Source organism: Glycine soja, chromosome 18 (assembly GCF_004193775.1).
Source record: "Glycine soja cultivar W05 chromosome 18, ASM419377v2, whole genome shotgun sequence".
In the NCBI taxonomy this organism is placed as follows: Eukaryota; Viridiplantae; Streptophyta; class Magnoliopsida; order Fabales; family Fabaceae; genus Glycine; species Glycine soja.
In genome coordinates, this window is record NC_041019.1 from 49,420,224 (window position 1) to 49,447,462 (window position 27,239).

At 32.3% G+C, this 27,239-nt stretch overlaps 3 protein-coding genes and 1 long non-coding RNA gene across 5 annotated transcripts; 3 read left to right on the forward strand and 1 right to left on the reverse strand.

Annotated features, from left to right (window-relative positions):
• The first annotated feature begins 1,192 nt into the window (after positions 1-1,192).
• Positions 1,193-3,175, forward strand: LOC114396059. Of its 2 annotated transcripts, none has more exons than XR_003663200.1 (7): positions 1,193-1,344; positions 1,460-1,571; positions 1,777-1,881; positions 1,974-2,087; positions 2,426-2,524; positions 2,603-2,694; positions 2,984-3,175. It is a non-coding gene; the product is annotated as an uncharacterized LOC114396059 (long non-coding RNA). The 2 variants fall into 2 exon arrangements; XR_003663201.1 differs by having other exon boundaries at positions 1,986-2,087.
• Positions 3,176-8,819: 5,644 nt separating this feature from the next.
• LOC114395195 (WEB family protein At2g38370-like) lies at positions 8,820-12,469 on the forward strand. The gene is made up of 2 exons (XM_028356909.1): positions 8,820-9,254; positions 10,681-12,469. The coding sequence occupies exons 1-2, from the start codon at positions 9,018-9,020 to the stop codon at positions 12,160-12,162; spliced, it is 1,719 nt and encodes a 572-aa protein (XP_028212710.1). The 5' UTR covers positions 8,820-9,017; the 3' UTR covers positions 12,163-12,469.
• A 4,908-nt stretch (positions 12,470-17,377) lies between these two features.
• LOC114397620 (prosaposin-like) lies at positions 17,378-20,559 on the forward strand. Its single transcript, XM_028359752.1, has 6 exons — positions 17,378-17,710; positions 17,936-18,031; positions 18,589-18,734; positions 18,892-19,089; positions 19,606-19,665; positions 20,132-20,559. Exons 1-6 carry the CDS (start codon positions 17,644-17,646, stop codon positions 20,273-20,275), a joined length of 711 nt encoding a protein of 236 aa, XP_028215553.1. The 5' UTR covers positions 17,378-17,643; the 3' UTR covers positions 20,276-20,559.
• Positions 20,560-25,018: 4,459 nt separating this feature from the next.
• Positions 25,019-26,541, reverse strand: LOC114397369 (protein MAIN-LIKE 1-like). The gene is made up of 6 exons (XM_028359423.1): positions 26,487-26,541; positions 26,283-26,392; positions 26,035-26,166; positions 25,358-25,954; positions 25,130-25,277; positions 25,019-25,050 (listed from the first exon to the last, which is right to left on the reverse strand). Exons 1-6 carry the CDS (start codon positions 26,539-26,541, stop codon positions 25,019-25,021), a joined length of 1,074 nt encoding a protein of 357 aa, XP_028215224.1.
• Positions 26,542-27,239: the final 698 nt, after the last annotated feature.

The window sequence follows — 27,239 nt, forward strand, 5'->3', positions numbered from 1 at the left end:
ACTTTCTGGGATGTAAAATTTTTAACACATTAACTTCTAGAAAATACTTTCCAAAATGTTAAATATTTTACACTTCCAAAAAATAATTTTAATATTTTGAAAGTTTTTTAAATAGATATTTTTTTAAAAAATAAATAAATAAGAGGTATACTAATAAAGTTGGAAGGTGTAAATAACACTTGTCCAATATGTCCAAGGAACTTAGATGGAATTATGGAACCTACTAGGTTTTTTTATAATAAAAAAATTATAAAGCTAAAAAATTGTAATACAAAATTTTAATACTAATCTATATACAATGTATAAAAGAGAACCCTCTGGAAATTCCTAAAATACCCCTACCTAAGATTGTGATAGTTGTCCATTTCCTTGGTTTTTTTGGTCTTTTAGGCTTTTCATTTCCCACTCCATTGGTTGCTCCACGTATTGTTCCAAGTGTCCTCTTTTCTAACCTTTTCATTTTCCACTCCCTTGGTTGCTCCACGTATTGTTGCATGTGTCTCCTTTTCCAATCTTCATCCCAAGTCTTTTCAGTTTTCTTTTTATTTTCCCATTTCTCTTTCTCCCGTGGCAAAAGTCTCCTTTCTCTTTCTCTCTCACTCACTTTCTTTCTCTGTACAACTTGGAAGCTTTCTCTCTCTCAAAACAAAGCTCCTCGAGAGGGGTTTTGACGAAAATGCAGTTGAGGTTTCAGCTTCAGGGGAGAAGCTCTGTAACGAAGGGAAAACAAGGGAGGGTTAAGGAGGCAGAGGGTGTTTTGAATGGAGCAGTTTATTCTCACTGCCATGGCTTCTTCTCAGTTCAGAAGATTCTCAGGTTTCACTGTTTTGTAGTTTTCTTCACGAGTGTCCTTTTGTCGTGGTCATCCTTTCCAATGGATAGCATTAACATCTCAGTGTTATATTAACCCCTAAATACTGAACTATCCCCTCTCGGGCCCCTGAGTAAAATTTTTACGTCAATGCCCCTCCTCACATGGGAAATGCTTACACCACCATCGCCGCCGATGCCATTGCTCGCTTCCAGGTTAACTTATCTATCTCTACCCACATTGATTTTAGTTTAAATTATGTAACTTTGGTCCAATTCCATAAATGTTAGTGTTTTAACTGTTTATTTTCTCCTATTAGTACATAATAATATAAGGTTTGCATAGTTGAATTTGACAGCGGCTATTGGGGAAAAAAGTTATATTTATTACTGGCACGGATGAACACGGGGAGAAAATTGCAACTGCTGCCATGGCTCAGGGTTCCACCCCTCCTGACCATTGCAATCTCATATCTTAGTTTTGGGTTCATGGATTGCTTTTCTCTTCTACACAATTCCAAGCATCTATTCTTGGTATTTGATATATTTCATTCCTTTCTCTCTCATATATTTTTTCCTTCTTTTAATTTACTATTTTTCGGTTTATAAACGGTCACCCATGATGCGAATTGGATTTTGTGTTGTGCAGGTTTGAACAAGTTTTGGGCTTTTGGTGGTAATGTGGTGGCTATGGATAAGGACTCGTGTGGAGTGGGGTTCATGGCGGAACTGTCCGGCATGGAGTAAGACAAAACAAAAAGGTCCTTCATTTCACACTTTCGTGCACTTTCTCCCCCCTATTTTGTTACCCTCTTGAGTTGCTTCCTCATTCACTGAACTTTTTGTGAATATTTTTGCCTTTTGTCGTATTATGTTTGCCAAGTTTTTGTTTTTGTTTTGTTTTAACGTGTTTGTGAGTTTTCTAACATTTTCCCCTTCCTTAATGGTGTTTTATTTTGTCTGCAGAACAAGATGCACGGTATCACGCACATGGATGCTGCCCTGGACGCAATGCGTCCACTTGGATTTAGGACACAACTGATTCTACGAACGGTTAATGAGCTTCTCGATGTTGGTTTTCTCTTCTCCGAATAGTTAAAGCAAAACAAGTGCTAAATATTTTGTTTTCATAATTTTGGTTTACTTTTTAACATGTGGTGTAGGGGCTTCTTCAGGTGTATGGTGGAAATCAAGGATGGTGCTTTATTGAAGAGGCCTATTACAAGCTCCTAATGGAGGCCCTACTTAGCAAACAACAAGGTTCTGCAGAATATAAGGTAGAAAATATTTAGAAACTATGAAATGAATGTTGTGCAATATTTCCACTTGAATGAATATGGTGAAAGATTTTCTCTTGGACAACATATATAAAACACAAATTCAGTTTAGAATGGCACTTCGGAGGCTTAACAACAGCTATGCTCTCGACTTTGCAGTTGATAGATACACATGCAACATTTGTTAATGCAAATACCATTCAACTACCTGTGTATATGATCATACTTGATAGAAATTATTTCTTTTGGATAGGCAATAATGGTTGTTATGACTGCCATTAAGAGTATATTGTTGTCACTGCTATTTTTTGTTTGTTTGTTATTTTTATGCAATTCAGGTGGGAATGGAACTTACCAAATAGTTTGGTAATCTTGGAACTGGGCGTGGCACATCCGTGCTTGAAATGGTTGCTGCCTTTGAAAAAGCTTCCGGCAAGGTCATATCATATTATTTTTCATCTTCCTCTCCTCGCTCACATGAATCATCCACTCAACCTGATTTCTTAATTTTCCAGAAAATTCCATTAAAAATGTGTCCCAGAAGACCCGGGGATGCTACTGCTGTATATGCATCTACGGACAAGGCTGAGAAAGAACTTGGTTGGAAGTACGTACCCACCATCGCTTTCTTTATTTTTACTTGCTCCTCTCAATTTCATGATCATTATCATTTTTTATCTCTAGTGATATTATAAACCTACTTACTAACTCATGCACAACAAAATTAAAGATTAGCTTTATAATTGTATGGTTTACTCTGCATAATTATGAGAAGCCAACTTATGAATTGGTAATTAAAAGGATGAGGTCTATAGAACAAACGACCAACCTACTATGCTGCATTGTTGATAGACAGTTTAGAGTTATTATTATTATCGTCTTTTTTAATGGTGCAGGGCAAAATACGGTATAGAGGAAATGTGCAGGGATTTGTGGAATTGGACAAGCAAAAATCCATGGGGATACCAAGGGAAGCATTAAATTAAATTTGGTGCTCGATCGGTTGTACTTGGAGGAGGTCTTCCTCCACCATATCATATCATCTCCACTCCAGATATAATATGTTGATGTTTCTTTTGTTGATACAATTGATTGATTGATTGATTCTTTACACTACGTATATTGTTGGCCAAAATAATTGTCTGATTATGAATTTTCATATTGTAGAAAGGACCGCTTTGATGAGTCATATATGAGAATTAATTTAAATGATTTCCCACGAAACAACGACCAATTTCTCTTCATAATTATTTGTTGGCTGCAGAGACACTTCAGTTCTTTCAAATTTCTTAGAGATTGCTGGCTATGCTCTGTGGCACATGCCGAGATCAATCCATCGATACTAACCATGTGTTTGTTTGCCTCTATGTCCAAATGAAATGCTTCAATGCTGATATTCCATACCCTAATCCCCACCCAAACCTCTCTTGAATGTACACAACAAACAATGTAGCGGCTGAAGTGCCAAATGCAGTGTTAAACGACCACCAGTTGAAGTATGAAACTTTTAGCACTTTTTCTTTGGGTCTAAAGTCATCGAATTGGTCAGCACCAAAAGTTGACATGTTGGGCTTCAGCACGCCACTGCCTATGTCTATGGTGTATATTGATAAATAGTATAATTAATGTTAATAGTACGGTTGATGCTTCTTTACAAATTCCATCTGTACAGGTTGGTCTGAAGCACTTCAGTGATGTAGTAAGAACCAGGAGCCCCATTTCCTGTGTAAATCAATGTCATTATTGTATTCAAATTTATAATGCGTTCACGTTAAAGGTTTTATTTCAAGAAATGAAGAAAGAATAAGAACCATAGTTGATGTCAAATAGCCTCCAAAAATTAACAAAGAAAAACAATTTTTTTTTTTTTGCTTATGAGAGAAAAACAAAGTTTAAGGTTGATACCTTTTATACTGTCAATTAAAAATCATTCTAGATATAATTTTAAAAGAAAAATGCACTTTTAAATTCTATACTTTCGATTAAGCGTGATCCTTTATGTTAATGAATTTGGTTGTCAAATATTAAAATAATATGTAGTTAGTTTCTAACTAATTATTTATGAAAATAAAAAATATCCAAAATAAAGAATAAATCTACATATTTTTTAAAATTTGACTAAATTCATCTATACTTTTTTATTCATTTTAAAGATATATAGGTTCAAATTGAATATAATTGAATATACAAAGAATTAATGTATATTTTAGCCTCTTATATAACTAAAGTTGAAGAAGGAATACCAAAAATGAAAGTTAAAAATTAATTTAACTGCAAAAAAAAAGTTTTCTCAATAGTGTAAGTATGCTATTGCTGGAAAAAAAATAGTGCAAGTACTATTATTTTCTTGAAATAATTACCTGAGAAATCTCATGCCTTGCATGGTAATGAACTATGCTACTTTTTAATTTATTTATTATAATTATAATTGAAAGAAGTAGATCGTTCTTATAAGAAATGTCAGTTTTTTTGTTCTCTTAATTTAGTCGGTAGCTTCAATTTGGCTATGTTATTTTTAAAAAGTTTAATTAGTTCTCTTACTTTTTAAAATAGGTTTAGTTTGATCCCTTCAATTTAAAATGCTCATTTTGATTATATTTTTTGAAATGAAATAGCTTCTACTTAGTTAGATATAGAAAGTGTTTTTTTCTTTTTCTTTTTTTTATTCAGCCGCTTAGACATGTGCTTCTTCAATCTTAAAGTCTCAGTTTTTTTTGGTTATTTTTCTTCTTCTCTTTTTAGTCGGTACGGACTGTTGTGATATAACCTAATAAAAATGATAATATTTCCCTGAGAACATATAAGTTACTAAAGGTAAAATTTGTAAAAAGAAAGTTCTAAACTTTTAAAATTAGAATAATTCCAAAATGATTAATATTTTCAAACCAATGAAGAAAAATAAAAGTTAGTTTTCAAGTTTATGATTGGGTGAATGAAGTTGTAATTTTGAGTAGGAAACTATAGAATTTAGAAGCATTATGTTGGTTGTTTTGTTATGCGGAGAACCACTGAGGGACAGAACAATGTGGTAATTACTTATAGGATGTGGGCCAGGCTTCTATCTTCAACAAATCTGTCCAGCTTTACGATTGTTAAGACTGTCTCTGAAGACAAAAGGCAAGAAGAAGCAAACGGTCATGTCCCTGAGTAAGGGCATTGTTGAAATAACCATTTGGCTCAGAAAGAAGTCAGCAACATTTTTCATCCTGCTATATATGTACATGTTTATTGTATTCATTTTATCTTATATCTATTAGAAGCTTTGTTTGTCCTAGCAATCTGGCTTTGACCTTTGTCACAATTTACCTATATGACAAAGTTTTTGTGTAGCAATACATTAAAACATGTAGACTTACCATATATTGTTTACAACTATATATGTTGATTGTTAACACTTTTCCACTTCGTGTATGTTAATTCTGCAAAAGTATTAGTTATATTATGTTGTTATCTTACTCACATTTAATTTTGATTGCTTATAAATTTGCTTTAATCAACGTTCTACACATGAAATTTTAGTTATGTGCCAACCTTTTTTGTTTTGTTATTAGACGTTGAACAAATTTTCTACTTAGTATCTTATATATGGATTTTTTAAAGAAGGTCTAGATGACATAAGAAAGGTTTATGCAACTTTTTACTTACTTTCTTAGTGACAACATTTGGAAAGCTCACATGGCATTGCCATTATTATTATTATTATTATTATTATATGATGTACGTGCTTCTTTTTCTTTCACTGCAGCTTGGTATCTAATTTTCAAAAAAATAAAAAATCAACCTTCCATAAATAATAGCAGCGTCTTAAGTACATTATCTTAAGTACGTTCCTTGCTCATAGTGCAGTATAAAAGTATAACCTCTTGATTTTTTTTTAAAGGAAAAGTATAACCTCTTGAGTTTTTTTAAAAGGAAAAATATAACCTCTTGATTATTTTTTAAAGGAAAAGTATAACCTTAAATTTATTTAACTAATTTAGTTCACCTATTTTTAAAATGGAGCTGATTTAGTTTTGTGGTGTTTTTCTATCTAGAATTCTAAATTCTAATTTTCTATTTAAAATCTTTACAAATTCAATTGATTATTGTCAATCTATTTTTCAGAATAGTTACAAATTAAAATTTAAATACAAAGCAAATTTGAGCAAAATTGACTTACATTAATTTTACCTCACTTTCAAAATGGTTTTACATCAATTTTTTTAAAAAGGCAATTTCAAGACGTCTTTGATTGTGTTTTTGTTTTTTTAATCTATTTTTTACAATAATTTTTAAAATAGAGATGTTTTTATTTTTTTAGTTTTTTAGTCACCATAACATTGCATTAGTATAAAATATTAATCAATTTTACTAATGACTAATTTTTTATAAAGGCATATATTTATTACTACTAAATAAGTTATTTATACTAATACAACTCAGTTTTATTTATTAATATTATCTTATTTATATATACTAATAATATTAACTATTAAATACTAAAAAACAATAAATATATAATAATACTAAAATAAATATAATATTTAAAGTTAGAAACTTGGATAGTGAAGTAATCCGATCAAAGTCATGGAATAATGTACAAGAGAGAATGATCCTATGATTTGTGCTCCAAAATGTGGTTTCAACTGAGTTATGATCCCTTAACATCTATCCAACTATTGAGTAAGGGGAACACACTCATGCTCAACCACCAACTCACCCCTCTCAATATTTTGTAGCCTATCTGAGATTTTCTGTTTGATCTTTCCTTCATCAAGAGATATGATACCATCTCTAATAAGGGTGTTGTCGTTGCTTGCTACAAATTTCCCATGTTACAATATATTTAATGTTTAATATTTAATTGATTCATGTTTCAATCTTATTTTCTCTATTATTGCAGGTAATTAGAGGAAATAGTGTGGTCACTGTTGATGTGCTTCAAATTCAAGTATTTAAGTGTAAATTAACAACTGTTAAGTGACCTGACAAATGTAAATATGAAGTAATTTATATTATAATTGACATGCTGTCATATATTTATAAAAAAACTATTTTGCTTATTTGAAATTTCAATTCTCAATTTAATTACACTTTTTTTTTTTACTTTTTAACCCTTTTAGTTTTAAACATTTATTTTGTTTATTATGTTTAAGCCTTATGAGATTCATCTTAATATAATTTGTTAATTTTGTAATCTGAAACAATTGTTTTGCATGAACATCAAATTTCCTTAATCAAGTGATCCATGCGTATACACAAGTTTTAAATTCGCATAAACATCAACCTTTGAAGTCCCTTAATCAAGTGACTCTTGCATATGCACGAGTTTCAAATTCACATGAACATCAACCTTTGAAGTTTGATTAATCAAGTGACTCAAATAATTTGACAATTGATCAACTCAACTATTTAGAACTATTTAATATGAATGTTAGTTCTTTTATCTTTTTACAATCTCTTTCTTTTTATTCTTCCATCGAAAATCATTTAGACAAAGACCCGTGCGTACACACAGGTTACCGACTAGTAATCTTAGAAAAGAAACAAATCTAGTATATAAAAAAAGAAACAAATCTCTAAAATAAATTTAAACAAATAGATAATATCTTTACATCTAAATAATATTCTCAAGATTTGAACATAATAAATTCTAAAAAAACACAATTTAAATTTCCACTCTTTAATTTATTTTAAAATTTGAACCATTGATCCAACACCGCACCAAATAATAAGAAATCAAACACACATCAAACTAATTATTGTCAATTAATTAACTCCTAATATATCTAATCTAATTAAAATAATGATATCTTCTTGACAATTGAAAAACAACAAAAAAACTAAACATAATTATGAACTAAAATAATACTATTATCAAATTTTAGAATTGACCTCCTATGTAAACGTTATCGTTGACTACTTGATTGTAGCAATTTGAATACCACTTTTTAATTGAACATATCAAATGAACCACTCAACCTTTTAAAAGCACGCTTTCAAGTTTCAACGTCATTTTTTTTTCAAAATCAATTCAACTAAAGTTACAACATACGTATACGTTGTCATGTGTGTTTAGTTACCGTTCACACACAGTTCAGCACTTTTCAGCTGTTGAGGCATACTCTACACCAAAAGAAAATTTGAAAAATATTCTTAGAATAAAGTGAAATTTAATATTGCTTTTGTCAACAAAAGATACGCTAAAAGGATCTTTACACAACCTCCTTTGATAATTTAAAAAATATTTAATAATGTGCCAACAAGTTATTTGTTTTATTAAAATTGAGTTTGATTTCATGGGTTGAAATCTTATAGGAAAAAAAATAAGTAGTTAGAAAGTCCATTAAAAGTTATCGCTTAAATTTTTCGATAAAAATATTTTCATACCAATTTCATTATGATTTAGAAAAATCTAAGAATATTTTCTTTCATAATTTTATATTATTATTTTGGATGAGTTTGATAGAGTGAAAAGAAAAGAAAAAAAATATTTAAATTAAAGTAAAGAAAGAAAGATGTAAAATTTACATAAATTTTTTAAAATTTCTTTTCTTCTTCACACTATTTTTTCTCTGCCCAAGCCACCCTTGAAATTAACAAAGGTGTAAACAAAATTCCCCTATTTTGTCTCAATAATCATCACCCTTTCCTATGGGCATTATGGGAAATTCATATTGAAACGTTTACTGGGACCTCTTTTTTTCTGATTTTCCCCCTCATTCACTGACTCACGCTCACTCTGATTCCTGTCCGTTGGGAAGTACTTGAGGGCGACACGACCACATATAGTGTGCCAACGACACAACACAACACAAACACTTTCCATAGCTTCTTGTCGTATTCCTTCAACCTCTGTTTTTCTTTTCTTACTTCGCGTTGTTTTGTCGCGTGCTTCAAATTCTAGCGGCAAGGACGAACGAGGGCGTGTTACTGTGTTTGCTTTGTTTTATGCTTTTTGGTTCCGTTTGTTTTGTGATGGAAATGGAAGCCGCTGACGTGGTCGAAACGACGACGAATCATGCCGAACGGGGTTTGGAGAAGAAGAACAACAAGAGTGGTTTGAGAACGGAGATTGATACTTCAGCGCCCTTTGAATCGGTGAAGGAAGCTGTTACTATGTTCGGGGGTGGTTACTGGAAATCACCCCTTCACAGTAATATTACGTGTGTGGCTTCTGGTTCTGAGGTACACACACTCTCTCTTTAATTGGTTTATGGCATTGCCACAAAATAGCACCCCACAAGGTGAAATGTTATCATTTCGTTGTTTTTGTTTGTTGCTTCACTCTTCGGTGGAAAAAGGTAGGACCTTTGTGGATGGAATTTTGAAGGGTTTTTAGGGGGTGGGGGTGTCTCTGTTGTTTTACTTGTTTGGGGTCTTTGTTGTTTTTCTGTGTGGAATGAGAGGAACTGGGGTTCTTTTGTTGTTATGCTTGATGTTTGTGTGGTTAGTACTTAGTAGTGGCATGTTGTGGTTGATGGACCCATTTGTGATGTTTCCTTGATGTTACTGTGGAAAGTTTGTTTTTGTTGTGATTCTAGGTCGTTTCTCCACGATTATGGTGGTTGTGATCGCAGAGACTCTAAAAACCTTGACTTTGCAGCTGAAATCGTGGTCATTCTTTGATATTGTAGGAAATTATCAACAAATGTGTGGTCTTTGGGATCCCAGAGACTCTAAAAACCTTGATGTTGCAACTGAAATTGCTGTTGCAGACTGTTTTTTAAAAGCATGTTCAAGGTTTAAAAAGGTTTAGAGAATTTTTCAAGGTTTAAAAAATGATCTGCAGCCGCAATTGTGGCATGATGTCAAGGTTTTTTGGGGTCTTTGTAATTGTCGCACAATGTCAAGGATTTTGCATAAATGTGGCCGTCACATTGGTTGCATTTGTTCATTTGTCTACCATTTTCTGCAGTATAAGGATCGCGATGAAACCATGACTTTATCACTATTTAAAACCTTTGGACTTTTGGTTTTGGTTCAAATTTGTCTGCAATATCAAGGATCATGATGAAACAATGACTGTAATTACAATTTAAAATCTTTTGAATTTTGGTTTTGGTGCAATCGAGGGAGGAACTGGAAAAATAATATATAAGGATTTTTATCAAAATCCCTCTCCTCCTTCCCCCTCCATTTCCCCCCAAACAGTGTGTTGAAGTTATATATCTGTTGTGAGTATTAGTGAATGATTGGATCCAATGAACTGTAGTTTTAAGTCATTTATAAATGACGAATGCTGTCAAAATCTAGGAAAAGCTAAAAATGGCCATACCTGTATTCATTTCTTGAGTGCCGTTACTTTGCTCAATTGACAAACTGGAATAAAACGCTTGGTGCCTTTGGTATTGTTCTCCAATTAGAATTGGAGTTTCACCCCAGTAACCTATGTTAATCTTGAAAGCTTACCTTTAATATGCCGAATTCTGAAGGGAAAACTTCAATTTTGATTGGAAAACAACAAAAGCAATTAATGAATTGTATCTACGTTTTGTCCTTGGCATAGTACTTTATATCAAGTGAGTATTCGTTTTGAATTAAACTTCTTTTTTCAAGTATTTAGTTGAGCTAAATTGTGAAGTTTTCCCCCATCCCCTTCTTTTGTTAACAGCACCACAGAGAAGAGGTCAGCGCTGAAAAACTGGAGGAGCAGGCTGTGGTATTGGAGAAAGAACTGATCTTGAAAGAAAGGGAAACTCTTGATGTGTTGAAAGAACTGGAAAGTACCAAAAGGCTTGTTGAAGATTTGAAATCAAAGATACAGAAGGAAGAGTCTGAAGCAAATTTGAATCTTCAGATGGGAAAATATGATAAGAAATCGGTTGTTGATGAGAATGTAGAAAAGGAAAACCAAATGAGTCAATTGAATGTTCTTCAACCTTCCAGGGAAGGTTTTATCCCCTACCCTTCATCTACTCCAGGCTTAATACTAATGGAATTGAAGCAGGCCAAATTGAATTTAACTAAAACTACTAATGACCTTGCTGACGTCCAAACTTCTGTTGAATCGCTTAATAAGAAGTTAGAGAAGGAAAGAATCTCACTTGAGAAAACACGTGATAGGTTAGCTCAAAATACTTTGAAGATATCTTCTCTCGAGGAAGAGCTAAACCAGACCAGATTAAGGCTTCAAATAGCAAAAGATGCTGAAATTAAAGGTGCTTTAGATGACCCTTCAGATATTACAAGAGAGCTCCAGCAATTAAGTTCTGAGGCAGAGAATTTCAAAAGAATGGGAGAATTTGCAAAATCAGAAGTTTTGAGATCAATGTCTGAGATTGAACAGACAAAAACCATGATAAGAACTGCTGAAATCAGATTGCTAGCAGCCAGAAAAATGAAAGAAGCCGCTAGAGCTGCCGAAGCTTTTGCCCTTGCAGAAATTAATGCTCTATCTAATCATGACAGTTCACCTGGAAATCAGGTTACTCTTTCATTTGAGGAGTATACTGCTCTGATGGGCAAAGCTCGAGATGCAGAGGAACAATCTAAGAAGAGAGTTGCAAGTGCTATGCTTGAAGTTGACGAAGCAAATTTAGCAAACATGGACATTTTGAAAAGGGTAGAAGAAGCTACAGGACAAGTTAAAACCAGCAAGAAGGCCCTTGAAGAAGCTCTAGAAAGGGTAGAAGCTGCAAATAGAGACAAGGTAGCAGTTGAAGAGGCTTTAAGGAATTGGCGGTCCGAGGGTCAAAAAAAGCGTTCTTCTATACACAACTCTACTAAGTTCAAAAACTGTTGCTTGTCTCATCATCGGAGAGATCCTCGATTACTCGATGTGAATGGAATGCATTTGGTAAATGATGAAGCCAGGCCAGTTCTAAAGCCAACCCTATCAATAGGACAAATACTTAGCAGGAAGCTGCTTCAACCACAAGAGTTTGAAGCCAGAGAAGGAATCTCGATGAAACAGAATGTGTCACTGGGTAAGATGCTTGGCAAACAGAACAATGATCGGCCAGTTGACAGACAAGTTGAGAAAGAAACTGGCCATAAGCTGTTTTCTACCAAGAGAAAGAAATTTGGATTTGCACGATTCTCACATATATTGTCAAAACAGAAGAAGAAGAAGCCAACCCTGAATTTGAGGTGATAAATTGTTTGAACAATTTGATCAATCTAGCAGTGACAAAAACTAGACTCTAGTTGCATCTTCTAAATCAGTCCTTGTCTCATTCTCTTATTGTGCTTGCTTGAATATCTTGTTTTTTTTAACAGTGTTTATTTAGCTTTCAGTCCCTGCTTTTGTATATTAACTACTTATTAGGTATGCACTTCCATTTGCTTCCTATGCTAGTTGTAGAGATGATTCATACGAATTCTTAACCTCTTGCATGATGTGTTATAATTTTAATTTGCCATTTATGTGTGTACAATAGCAGCTATGAGATTTAAACTTAGGATTTCATGCAAATTACTCGAACCTTTTTTTTTTACTACTAGGCTGATTCTAGTGAGTTTATTTGCCTAATAATATTTATACACAGTTCTATACAAAGCTAGAGTAAGAATAATGTCTTTATGACATTGCCGTTAACTGTTTATCATTGATACTTGTGCATTATGCATCATTCTCGTAATAACGTGAAGGAGTCGATTGAAAACGAAATGAAAGATGATGACATGCCTAGTGTTACTATAATAATTAGAGATTTTTCATATTAAAATGAAAAGGTGATTATGAAGAAATAACGTTTTCAATTAGTCGGTTCCACATTGCTTCCTCCTCTCCATATGGTTGGGGAAACAAAATTATGTTCTTACAAACTATCATGCAAATCGTAAGGTATAAGTGAGTATAATTTCTTCAAATTTGTGAGGACGTGACATAATGTCATTACTCATTAATTGATATTTACTTAATGCGAAATAGGTGATTCCATAAATTTGGTGCAATTTGGTTCATCGTGGTATTACACCATCCTATCCCTTAGAATTCAAATTATTATCAAAGTATTTTTTTTTGTTCAACTTTCTTATCATATTTTTAGTTAAATGTTAGTGAAATATAATATTGTTGTTTGTTTAAGATTGTTGTCGAATATATAGTCGCTTATTTTTGTTATTTTTCTTTTATGTTTTTGAAAAGTAAATAATTTTTTTCTTCTAAATTTACTTGTATTTTTAGTTGTGCGATGAACATAATTTTTTTTATATTGAGTGTAAATTATAATAGCTAGTTGAATTAGAAATTATATTTAATAAACATAAATAATACGATAAAAAAATCTTTTAAAAAGAGTATATAGTGCAGTAAAAAAAGAGTATATAGTAAACAAATAGCATTTTGAATAAGTTTTGACAAAGATATATTGCATCAAACAAAGTGGACAACATTGTACTAGGAAAAAAATCATATACTGTAGACAATAATGAATCTTTTCTATAGTAATAAAAAAGGCTTTGGCACTTTTTTTCCACCCAAACCAGACATATTTTAGATAATTCCTCTTTAATTATTTTTAATTTTCATTTATTTAACAAACTACATTAATTATTATGGTATTGACGGTTGATACAAGTGATTTGATATTTAAATTTCTTAATCAAAATCTGAAATTTCATCTTGGCATAAGCATGGGATTGCAAGAGTAAGCAGGGACAAACCTACTTGTCCCTTTGGGGGATGCCCCGACTTTTTATAATTTATTTTTCTTAATATATATGCATATAGTAATTATTTTATTTAGTAGTTTAATTATGTATACAATGTTACTTAAATGTTAATTTTTTTTTACTTTATAACAAAATATTCTATTCTTTTATAATTTTATTGTATAGATAATTATATTTTTTGTTTTATTTAGGTAAAATATTTGAGTATTTTTATTTTTCTTTCTAATATGCTATTATTATTTTAAAAGTTATAAATAGTTGTAGTTTGTATTCAAATGACTTTATTAGCATTTTTTACATTAATTTTTAAAAATTAAAGATTATTTATTAACTTTTCAATGAGTCAAACTATTTTTTTAAATGGACAGTTGATCAAACTTACAAATATTATTTATTAAATTTTTAAGAGATTGATAGCTTAGATTTTGAAACAAGTCAAAAAATGTTTTATGATTCTATTTTCCTATCATTTTTCTTCTTGTTTCTCTTTGTTTTTCTTGCCATTGTTTGAGAGGTTCTAACGTGTTTTTCAATCTCAAGTGCAAGAGTTCAAACACACATGGTTTGTAATCCTTAGGAAAGAAAATTAGATATCAAATTAAGTCAAGGTCCATCATAATTTACTTTCAAAAGTTGTAGTCTTTACCATGACAAAACATTTTTCTTCTATTTTTTTACTATCTTAAAGCAAAATATTCTTCAATGCTTGGTGGCTACTATTGTCATAAGAGATAATTTAGTGAGTAACATAATTTGTTCTAATTTAGTAGATATTAGGAACATAATTAATATAGGTTTTGGTATAAAAAGTGTTTAACATAAATACCAATTTTTATTATAAAATTTTTAGGGCTTGGTGATATGTGACATTGGTGTTTGCCATTGGTAATTTTGGGTCTTTTAAAAAATGTTTAATTTATCTCTTCTATGTAACTATATGTTTTTTGAAAAACACATAATTGTGAATAATTTGTATAAATTTTTATGCTTGTATATTTATTGAATGAATTTTAATGCATGTGTTGGAAGGGTATCTTTTGACTACCTCTAGCACAAACCACATAAAATATACTAAAAACAACGTAGAAGCTAAAACAATACACATGTAGAAAACATGAATTCTTAGGATTGACGATAAAGTAAACATATGCTTAATTTTCATAGTCTCCCCCTCCCTCCCCCACCACCATTAATTCCTGGGTCTCAGACAATAAGTGTCACTTTATCCCAAAATAGATATACCCGGTAGAAGAAAAATTGGTTAAGTATCGTCAAATAAAAAACATCATATACCTCTTAAATCCTAATTACACCAAAAGAATTATTGTCATCTTTAATACACAGTGCATTTTTAATGCACAATTTTTTTTTTACGAATTAATGGTGTGTTTTTTCTAATCATTAGGTATTATGGGAAGGACAAAACATTTAATGATTTTATTGTTAACAAGTAGAATTTTTCCATTCATCTATTGATTATTATGAACTTATTTACTATATTTATGAATTTTAATTTTTTAAACGAAAAATACTAGAAACAAAAAATATTTTATTTTCACATTTTTTTGTTTTTAATTTTGAAAACAATTAAAGTCAAAATAATACAATATTTTTATAATTGAAAGTGTTTGAATTCATGCATTTATTTATTATTTTACAAATTTTTTTAAATTAAAAATTCGTATTCATAGAAAAAAATAAAAACATTTTGTCTTTTTATTTCTTAATTTTGGAAATAAATTAAACTAAAATAGTATTTATATAATTAAATGTAAAAATATTTTTCCCAAATTGGAAACACTTCAGATATTTCCTTTTTAATTATTTATGTTTTTTTTACTTATTTAATAAATTGTGTTAATTATTAGGACATTTATTAGATAATGAGTTTTTAATGTTCCTTTATTTTTTGTCACTATCATATTTGTACAAAATTTAGAAATTACACTTTTTCAATTTTTAATGTTATTATGCATTCAAACATGGATGAGCAAGTGGAACCATTATCCAAATGCTAAATTGTATAGAAGCATGAAAAAACTTTCACCAATTTTTCATGCGTAATTGAGGAGGATGTTTTGCATGGAAAGGACCGGCTTTGGTAGATTTCTCACGTTTCATATTTCTGTCGGATTTCGCGATGTTTCCTTTCATTGAAGAATAATTATAATTTTTCTTAACATGTTTTTTATTAATTACTTTTTATTTACTAAATAAAAAAAGTACTATTAATTTTTAGAATTTCATTAAAATATATTAACAGTGTAACTTTTTAGCACTATTATTTAATAATATATTATCAAGTATGATAATATTATAATTTTTTTAATAATTATTTTAAAAGTCATAGAGTAATTACTAATGTATTGATAGCATAATAATTTATAACAACAATATTTTCTTAAAATATTTTGACCACATTTAATATATTTTGATCAGTAGTATTAAAATGATTATAGAAACTTTTTTTTTTCCTTTTACTAGTAAATATATGATTAATTTCTTTTCATATTTTTTGCTTTCCCTACTAAAATATGTCTAAAATTATGCCATAAAGTACATAAATTTTTTCTTTCTTCTCTATATAGTATAAAACAAATTACTACTACCTTAAGCTTTAATATATGTTATATTAATTCCATCCCATCGTTTTTTCACGCGTTTCCTATGGATTTTTCCATCAATATGACAAATTGTATTGAATGGTTCGTTATTTGTTTCGAATTAGTGAATACCCTAGTTCGCAATATTCACTAATCGAAAATATTAACATATGAGGTAAATGTACAAGTGTGACCGTATAAATTTTCTATTTTCCAAAAGGACAAAGTATACACATTTAAAATTATGGAAAATAACAAAGTTGAACGGAACACCAGAGATTGCGTAAGACTTAGACTAATAATGAATTTCCTTTTCACTTTTTCGGTTCTCTAGTTAAAAAAAGTCTTTGACACATATTTTCATTTTTCTTTTGGGATGTGAATATCACATATTAAGGGTCGTTGATTTGTTCACCAAAGCTAGACTCACATCCCTGATTCTGCCACGTAGTGATAAAGTGTGATGCACACAATCCCCTCCATGTGGCTCCCCACACTAAAGCTTTTCTCAAGTTTCAAGAAACTCACTTTGCAATAAAACCAACCAATGCAAGTGAAGATAGCAAACCAATCATATTTTCAGTTTTTCACCAACTAACACGACACTATAAGTTCCTACGAGGAATCACTTCACTACCACCTTGTTTTCCATTATCTTCAATTCTTCTTCTCATCATTTCTTTTCACACAAAAAGGTATTCTATTCTATCTCTTCTTCATTCCTTGCTTGCAATGAAAACTACTCAGAAAAGTAGTATTCTTTTGTCTCTTTACTTGCCACCTACCAATCCTCAAAATTTATCATTTCCAACTACTCTTCTTTATTTGTCACCTGATCATGTGATGCATCATTCATATGTTGTCTATTGTTATGTTAATTGGTCTTGCTAGTTGCTAGTACATCAATTTCTGTTATGTGTTGGATGACATCATGGTTCAGCCAGATTCTATTTTTTTCTGGTTCTTTTCCATTTTCATCTTTGGTTTATGATTGATCATTGCTGAGAAAATTATTCTCAACTGGGATTTTCATTTCCGGGGGGAGCATGACCTGAATTGCATGGTTTTTGTTTTGTTTTTTGGCTAGATTATATCAAATCAATTAAGATTCTGGGTTGGATGGCATGATGGTTTAGCCAGATTCTGTTTTTTCTGGTTCCTTTTTAGTTTCGATCGTTGGTTTATGATTTATCATTGCTGAAAAAGTTATTCTCAACTAAGATTTTCTTTTCTGGGGGAACCATGAAATGAATTGCATGTTTTTTTGGCTTGGTTATATCAACTCAGTTAAGAATTGCGCCATGTCACTCTTGAAGTACATAAGGTGATTTAAGAGTTTGAGATCATAAAATTTTATGGTTTTAACTCTTAATATGCCTTTTTCTGCTTCTGTGGGTGCAACTTTGTGCCAAAATCAATATGGAATATTTTTACAAGTGTCTAAGTAAATTATATTTAATTGATGATGTTGTTCTATCTAAATGGCATCATTTTTTTATATGCCCTTCAGTCAATTCTTATTTCATTAAATAAAATGTTTGAAATATCAGATCTTTATCTGTGGTTTATAATAACCCTGAAATTTTGATTAATTTCTATCTGTTTTCGTGATGGAAGTTGTCATTAAAAAGAATTGTTTTGGTATAGGTACCATGGAAGGGAGAATGGGACTGTTGTTTCTTGTTGTATTAGGTGCTGCTTGGGCATGTGATGCAAGGGAACTGGCTAACTCTGAAACTTCTGGTAACATTGTTCACTAATTTCATTCTTTGCTTTTAATTATCTTGCTTAATAAGACAGTAAAGTGGAGGCATGAATTGTACATGACATTTTCAAATTTCAGACCCCCATTTATTAATATGTTATTGTGAACTTGAAATATTTAAGGAGTGGCAGGTTGGTTATGCATACATGAACAATTAAAAAAAAATGCAGGTATTGACAACTAACTAGTCAAATGTCAAAAGATCTGACTAAAATAAAGGGTGGTTTGAAAAGTTTATAGTTTGGAATTATTGAGGTTTACCAATTTTGTGGGATCATTTAAAATCAGAAACTGTTGATTTAATTGCTCTGGCCATTTTCCAGAGGCTCTTCCCTTGATGGGATTTGTCATTACTTCTTCTAAGCATGAGTGCATGACTAATGATTTTCAATTTTATCAAAAGCCTTTTATCAAAGATGACATTTTGTTCAAATCTTTGGAACTTTGCTTTGAAATTTGAATGATTTTCTATTAAGTATAGTTTGAAATGCAAATGTCACATAAGTCATGTTGTTGACCTATCTTCAAATTGTAGAACTAAGCATAAAACCGGATGTGTGTGCACTTTGTGAGGAATATATTACCAAGGCACTTGATTATCTACATGAAAACAAGACTGAGACAGAGATCATTAGTATCCTGCACAACACTTGCCACCAGCTTCCTTCTTTCAAGCAGAAGGTTGGTCATCCTTTTGGATCTCTTGTGTTGCAGTTTAGATACTGTAGTTGTTGTGAACATAAACCTTTAATTTCCCACTATGCTCTCTAATGTTTAAACATCATACAGAATCCTCTTCACTCTTAATGAACTCATCTATTTCTTCTTTATTGAACAGTGCGTTGCTTTGGTGGACTATTATGTTCCTCTTTTCTTCTCGGAAGTAGCTACAATTCAGCCTGGAGAATTCTGCCACAAAGTCAATCTCTGTCAGGACATTGCACATATTTCCTTGAAAGTTCAAGAAGATAGCTGTGAGTTTTGTAAAGACACTGTTTCAACTCTATTGGAGAAGTTGAAGGAGAGTGACACTAAGGTAAATAATTTCATGTTTCTTCTACTCCAATGAAGTGTAGCACTGTGGTGTGAAATTTTACTTCATCTGTCCTGATGTGAGGAAACTTTTTCTGTAGTTTTTACTTCAACACGGCTTTCATCTACCACAAAACTTTGATGGTTGTTGCATACTTGAATTACTTCCACAGCTTTAAAATGATTGTATGGAGATTTTGATTGCAAATTAGACTTCCTTTTATTTGATAAAGCCTATGGTTTCAGCCAAATCAAAAAGGAATCTTGTTATAATGTTCAGGGGTAGCAGCATATGGACGTATATACACAATATTTCATTAGAAATAAAAAAGAATGTTTATCGGAGTGGGAAAAAAGGGAAAATATATGTAATATGTAGATTTCTACCATCTTTGTTCTCTTAAAAGCCCTCTACTTTCTTTACTTTGACCACTCCAATGTCGTAATCCCATTACTACCCCTTCTTGGTTTAGATTATCTTTTTTGAATAAACAGCTAACCATTTATTTTAAAATGACAGCTAGAGATAATTGAGACATTACTGAAGGTGTGCAATTCAGTGGAGAAGTATGCAAATAAGGTGAGAACAACTGACAAATTTCTGCATTTTCCTCAATTCGTATTCAATCATATGAAGTTTCATTTTTTTAACTTTTATCCTATTGACCAAATTAGAAATTATCATGCTTGGAACCCCAGAAATTTCCTTGCAATGATATTTTCATGGACTTGGCAGGCTCCTTACCATCAATAATATACTCAAGTGGAAAATTTATTTCTGTATGCTCATACCTCCTTGAGAAACAAACAAACTCTACAACAATTATTTTCAGATACTCTGAGGAAAGATTTTCTGAATCAAGGAACTACATTATAGGATTTGGATAGCCACTGGGCCAACCGGCCAACCTTATATCTCCTGAACTAGGCCAATATGCATTCACAACTAAGAATTTTGCTGTATTGTGTAGAAAGTTCACAAGAACATAATTATCCTAATACCATTTTGACTTTGATTTTTCATTTATCTTTCAAATTGTTTGCAGTGCAAGAGAATGGTTTTCGAGTATGGACCCTTGATTTTTGACCATGCAGAGAAAATCCTAGAGACGACAGATATATGCAATATAATACATGCCTGCAAATCTTCAGATGTAGCTGGACAGCAAGCCTTTCTTTCGGTCTCTTAATTATAGAAACAAAGCTCTACCAGATTTATGCTTCACTTGTTGGCTGAAAGATTGCCATATATTCAAATATAATAAGGGGGAGGGGGAGTACAAATTCGATACGTTATCAGCGCAAAATTTTTAATACTATCTAAATTTCTAATTATGTGTCAGCACATCATCAAAAAAGTTGAAACTTAAGTTGAAACTTCCTGTGTAGTAGTGGCTGTGATACTCATGCTTGTTTAATTATTTTACAATACATAATTGAATGTTAACATTCTGAATAAGAGTGTTTGTGGTTCGGTTTAGTTTTATTTTTTTAAAAAGTCACTCGAACTAAACTTATGAAATATATGAGATTCAGTTTTCATTTAAAATAAATATGAATAAAATCAAACCAATATTTTATGGTTCGATTCAGTTTTTGTAATTTTTACTAAAATATTATTTTATTAATTTTTGATTAGTTTTTTTTCATCTTTTAAATTAAATTACATTATACGAAACGTAATATACTAAACCTTCTACAATAAAAATCTGTTAAATTATCGTTCAATTTAAACCAAACGTATCTTTAAAAAGTCGTATGAAAAGAAAGTGGTATATATTATATAAGTTTTATATATAAAGCATTGCAAAACACTCTCAAACTTAACTGATATATACATAAAACGAATACCACTAAAGTAATGTAAGTGTTACGGTTTGATTTGGTTTAAAAAATACAAACAGTAAATCGATTAGTTTGAGAAAAAATCATCCAAATAAATTAAAAAAAGAATCGATTTAATTCGATTTTTTTTGTATGATTTTCAATTTTTGGTTTGGATCAGTTTAGATTTGAAAACTCCTAATTTTGAATGCTTTTATTTTTGGGATGCCAAATTTAAATTGTGAAGATGTGTAAAGTGAGAAAATAAGGATGCGACCACATTTGATTTAAATTAAAGTGCACCATAAATTAAATTCATTTTAAATTAAGGATTTATGTATATTTTTACTTTTTAAACAATTCAGACAATTTATCATTTTAGAGAATCTAAATTCCTTTTATTGTGGTGAAATTGAACAAGAAAAGTAACTACTATACTTTCATTGATAATTGTTCTGGAGGTATATTAGGCCTAAGACATGGTCCATGGTCCACAGGAGACACACTTATGAAGTTGATGCCCGTGTACTAGAAGTATATTAGGCTTGACACATGACCCATGGTCCAAAGTAGCCACTTATCAAGTTGATGACTGTATTAACACCAGGGATTTGCTAGGGGCATCCAGCAGAATTGCTGGTGCACCCAGCAAATTTTCAAAATCACAAAAATGCCCTTCAGCGTTTTTGGCAAACTTCTTCCGTGGAGTCCCACGGAAGATTTCTTCCGCGAGTGTCAACGGAAGAAGAATTGCGGAAGAACCTTCTTCCGTGGAATTACGCGGAAGAACTTCTTCCGCGAGAGTCAACGGACGAAGGTTCTTCCGTGGAATTCCACGGAAGAAGGTTCTTCTGTGGGTTAATTAGTTAAATTATTTTGTTAATTTTAAGATTATTTTGTATTAGTTAAATGATTTCTTCCTCTCAGAAGTTGACCAATGGCCGATTCTTCTACGCACCGCATGATATGTGTCGGTCACATTTTTCCTCAAATTTTTTACAGTAAAATTAATTTTGGACTCCTCGTTCTTCACAGTTACACACACTCCAGTCACACACTTCTTCCTCTCTCCATTTCTCTAACTCTGACCATGCAATTGGCGTTGGTCTCATTGCATTCTCTGTTGAAATGACGAACAAGGCCAAAGGAAAAGACAAGGAGGTCGCCGGAAAAGGTTCTGCCGGCAAGTGCAAGGACGCCTTCGACGATGACAAGACCGGTGGTGGCTGAAAGAGAAACAAGCGAGGTGTCCTTCAGTTTTTTCTGACGACAAATTAAATGTCGCGCCAAGAAGGATGGACATGCCAGATAAGGGCCAGAGTAGCAGGCCATGTGTCGTCCCTAAAGAGGAAATGTTGGCCCGAAACTAATTTTTTTGAGTTTTAGGCCTTCCGTTGCAAGCCCTGTTCGAATGAACCGGTGTCTCCTATTATTTTTTTTAGATTCGTTGACGTGCAAACATGAGACAGCCACCTTTGGAGAGTCTTACGACTTTCCCAGATAATTTTAAAAAAACCTCGAACAGGGGTACTTAGCCAAGTTTACATGGCCCGAAACTAACTTTTTTGAGTTTTGGGCCTTCCGTTGCAGACCCTATTCGAATGAACCGGTGTCTCCTGTTATTTTTTTTTTTTGGATTTGTTGACGTGCAAACATGAGATAGGCCACCTTTGGAGAGTCTCACGGCTTTCCCAGATAATTTTAAAAAAACCCCGAACAAGGGTACTTAGGCAAGTTTACATGGCCTGAAACCAACTTTTTTGAGTTTTGGGCCATCCTTCTGCTGACTCCTCCACGCAAGGTTTGATGAAATAAGCAGTTCTGTGAACTGGGTTTGACGTTACACAATAGTTAATGACGTCAGACGATAATGACTGATGTGATCCGACAGTGAACGACGTGACAGGAGGTTGCTTTAGTTTTACGCTTCACAATGTAAAATAGTCACGGGTCTGGTAAAAGGGAAGCCATGTGCCTGGCTGGGCCATCTATATAAATGAAAGATGGGGATGTACATGGTACTCAACAACAACTGGTATTCAGAGTTTGTCAAATTAATTTTCGATAAACAATGACATTCTTAGGAGAGACTTTGTCCCAGACAATCGTGAACTCGAGGTTGACATTCATTTTTCCAAATGGAACCGTCATTCACAACGAGTGTGGGGTTTATTTTCAAAGTTCTAGTCCAGTGCCCATGCGAGTACCAAACCTATGCGATTTTTCAACTCTCAAAAGCAGAATACACAACAGCCTTCAGCTAAACAACAATCAAGTTGTGGATGAAATTCATTACCAGCGACCAGTGGAAGATACAGGTAACAACATTCACTTTGAAAGTATGCAATTGAAAAATGACATGGATGTGAACACCATGTGAATGTATAATGATCAATTTTCATTTGTTGGACCGATTGAGTTGTTATGTACCGTTGGTAGAACAACAGATGCAATTTTAAACTTACTTGAACGCCCCAGCATCCCTACACATGATGCGGTTTTGTATTACAACGGAAGGTGGAACATGTCACGCCAAAACAACTTTGTGGGTTACGCGTTCACCGGAATAAATCTGAAAAAATTTGATATTCCAAAAGGATGTAGCATAGATCAACTGAAGGATTTGATCAAGCAAGTAGCACCTAAAGGGAATCCTCCTCATGGGATTCACGAATCCCAAGTTGTAAGGCGTTTGTTTTATCGACAACCTAGTCATTTGGAGTATTCTGAGAAAGTTTTAGAATTTGAAATTATTGAGCTGAAATGTGACGACGACGTGCTAAAGGTGCTGGTAGAGTCCAATTACTGGAAACAATTTGTGCCAATAGAGATTTTGGCTCTCTTTAGTAAAGTGGTTATGGAAAATGAGGACAATGTGGTTACATCCTTACGTGATTGAATGCTAGTTAAATGTTAGGCTGTTTCGTGCAAATTAAATTTGTGTCCATGATGTTCTAGTCGATGTAATATGTCTTAGTGTGTCAATTTGTTATATTTGTGACCCGTTTGTAATATGTAGTATGTATCAAAAAGGAATAAAAGTTTTATTATCAACTTTTATAAAAAAATTTATAAGGAGTTACAAAGAGAAAAAAAGGTGCAAACAGTACTTTTTTAAAATTTGTAACTTATTTTTTTGAAATTTCTAACTTATTGTTGTTTAAATTATATAATAATTTTTAGTAAAAATTAAAATTTGTAACTTATTTTGTCCAATCAATTACATTTAATTAAAATTTCTAACTTATTTGTTTCAATCAATTAAAATTTGTAACTTATTTTTTTCAATGACTAACTTATTTTTTTAAATTTCTAACTTATTTATTTAAAATTTATAACTTATTTTTTTGAAATTTCTAACTTATTGTTGTTTAAATTATATAATAATTTTTAGTAAAAATTAAAATTTGTAATTTATTTTGTCTAATCAATTACATTTAATTAAAATTTCTAAAATATTTGTTTCAATCAATTAAAATTTGTAACTTATTTGTTTCAATGACTAACTTATTTTTTAAAAAACTTCTAACTTATTTTTTTAAATTTCTAACTTATTTATTTAAAATTTGTAACTTATTTTTTTGAAATTTCTAACTTATTGTTGATTAAATTATATAATAATTTTTAGTAAAAATTAAAATTAGTAACTTATTTTGTCCAATAAATTACATTTAATTAAAATTTCTAAGTTATTTGTTTCAATCAATTAAAATTTGTAACTTATTTGTTTCAATGATTAACTTATTTTTTTAAAATTTCTAACTTATTTATTTAAAATTTGTAACTTATTTTTTTGAAATGTCTAACTTATTGTTGTTTAAATTATATAATAATTTTTAGTATAAATTAAAATTTCTAACTTATTTTGTCCAATCAACTACATTTAATTAAAATTTCTAACTTATCTGTTTTAATCAATTAAAATTTGTAACTTATTTTTTAAATGACTAACTTATTTTTTTAAAATTTCTAACTTACTTTTTAAAATTACTAACTTATTTCTAAAAATTTCTAACTTATATTTATCACATACATAAACAAATACTAAAATTCACAATTTAAGTAAAAAGATAATTTAAATACATAAAGAAATAGAGACATTATCTAAGTCAATGTGTTTTAACAAATACAAAAACAAATACTAAAATTTAAATACATAAACAAATACAATAAAAAAGATAAATCATAATCTATGTGGGGTCTCTGTCGCGGCCTAAGACTGTCATCTGGGTCGTCATCTCTAGCTATCTTCAGACAAAGATCCATGATATCATATAAGTCAGTCTCTGTCGTCACCATCTTGAGGTTGATGACGCGCTCCAAATGCTCAGCAATCCTTCCAATCCTGACACATGCTGTGCAATCAACCTGTCTCAGTGAAAATAACAAGTCAGTATGAATTTATAAAAAATAATTAAGTTAACAAAAACTACACAAATTATACTTACCACAGAATGCGTAGGGGGATCTGACGTGACTAGAACCTCAGCGATAGGTGGCTCGACGAAGTCATCATCATGAGTGGGAAGGGGAGGCGCAGGTCTCGGCTCAGCAGTGTCCTCCATCGGCGTCACAAAAGGGTGTGAAATCTGAAAAAACCACTCCATGTAGTCTAGGGCCACCTGCCCAGGAACTACACAGAGCTCCCCTATAGGCACCACATGATCTGAAAAGTGTACCCACCGGTCATCTATATCAGTACCCGTCAATGAATCACGAACCGGTGGAGGAGGAACGGTCTGAATGTATCCCATCTGCCGAACCACCCTCTCTGGTCGAATGTAGACGATGATCTGACCCCATCTGACTTGCCCCGTGTACGAGGAGATCAAGTCATAGCCCCGAACTCCCCGATGTTCAGCATACGGCATCCAACAGACGTCGATCACTGTCAGGGCATCAATACGTGCTCTGTAAGAGGCTCCCTTAATCCCGGTCATCTGGACCTTACCCGTAAGCCACCTACAGGCACGTGGGCTAGCCTCAGCATAACCATCGTCAACAACACACCTATGGACCGATGGAAAGTGCTCGTAAATCCAACACTACAAACACAAAGTCAACATCAGCAAACAAACATGGATTGAATTTTACTTTAATTTAAATTACAAGCAGCGATACTCACCTGAAGTAGTGAAATGTAACTGGCCATTTGCCGTGTAGGGGTCTGAGACGCCTCGTTAAGCTGATCGTACAAGTGTACCAATGCAACCGCTCCCCAAGAGAATGCCCCTGCCTGGCCCAAGTCCCTGAATGCCTACAGGTGCACAACATGAACATGGGTTGCACTCTTGTTAGCGAAAAGAGAGCAACCAACCAAATGAAGGAGGTACGTCCGAGTTGCAGCAACCCACTGCCTAGCCCGGCACCTACTCTGGTACATGTCCCGAAGCCAGGACAACCGAACATGAGGCCCATTGCCTGACGTGTCTCAGCTGTAGCCTCGTCTGGGGTAACCTCAAGTAGCTCCGTCAACAGGGCCACTGCGTCAGATGTAACCAGCGGCTCGAATGAATGCAGCACGCCAGTAATCGGAATGTGCAGGAGTGATGAAATGTCGTCTAGAGTGATCGTCACCTCCCCTACTGGGAGGTGGAAGCTGCTCGTCAAATTTTTTATCAAGTCTTTGCATTATTTTGATAATTTGATAAGGTTATGACTTTCTGAAATTGGAATTATTTTTAACTTTAACGTGTACTAGGAACGAGTATGTAGAAAGAAGCTCTAATTATTGTGTGTTGTACTCGCATGGATCTTTGTCTTGCGTTGTTGCCTCATGCACGGGTGTTTGATTTTGTTAATTTTGATCTTTTTGCAGTTTTTGCGATTTTTATTTGGATCGAGGTGTCTGTGGCCCAATGGTATTTCGGGTTCAATCGCTTACAATTGGTTTGTTTCTTATAATTTCTTATCTTTTCCAATACTGTTTTTTACTTAATTTAATTATTTGGATTTGCATGCAAGCTTTCCACCTCATTCACGGATGTTTGATTTTGTTAATTTCGATCTAATAAAAGAGAAGTACCTGGAAAATCCTTTTTGCGATTTTTGCGATTTTTATTTGGATCAGGGTGTCTGTGGCCGAGTGGTATTTCGAGTTCAATCGCTTACAATTGGTCTTGGCTCAACATGAAAACTGGTGTTAAGATCATTCACGCAAGGTTTGTTTCTTATAATTTCTTATATTTTCCAATATTATTTTTTTTTACCTAATTTAATTATCCGGATTTGCATGCAAGCTCTCCACCTCATTCACGGGTGTTTAATTTTGTTAATTTTGATCTTTTTGCGGTTTTTGTGATTTTTATTTGGATCAGGGTGCTGTGGCTC

Coding starts and splice junctions, on each gene's coding strand:
- LOC114395195 (XM_028356909.1), top strand. CDS start 9,018: ATGCTTTTTGGTTCCGTTTGTTTTGTGATGGAAATGGAAGCCGCTGAC. Junction 9,255..10,680: donor GTGTGGCTTCTGGTTCTGAG/GTACACACACTC, acceptor TTTTGTTAACAG/CACCACAGAGAAGAGGTCAG.
- LOC114397620 (XM_028359752.1), top strand. CDS start 17,644: ATGGTTTTAACTCTTAATATGCCTTTTTCTGCTTCTGTGGGTGCAACT. Junction 18,735..18,891: donor TTCCTTCTTTCAAGCAGAAG/GTTGGTCATCCT, acceptor TTTATTGAACAG/TGCGTTGCTTTGGTGGACTA. Junction 19,666..20,131: donor TGGAGAAGTATGCAAATAAG/GTGAGAACAACT, acceptor AATTGTTTGCAG/TGCAAGAGAATGGTTTTCGA.
- LOC114397369 (XM_028359423.1), bottom strand. CDS start 26,541: ATGCAAAGACTTGATAAAAAATTTGACGAGCAGCTTCCACCTCCCAGT. Junction 26,167..26,282: donor GCTTCGGGACATGTACCAGA/GTAGGTGCCGGG, acceptor GTGCACCTGTAG/GCATTCAGGGACTTGGGCCA. Junction 25,278..25,357: donor ATCCCCCTACGCATTCTGTG/GTAAGTATAATT, acceptor TCACTGAGACAG/GTTGATTGCACAGCATGTGT.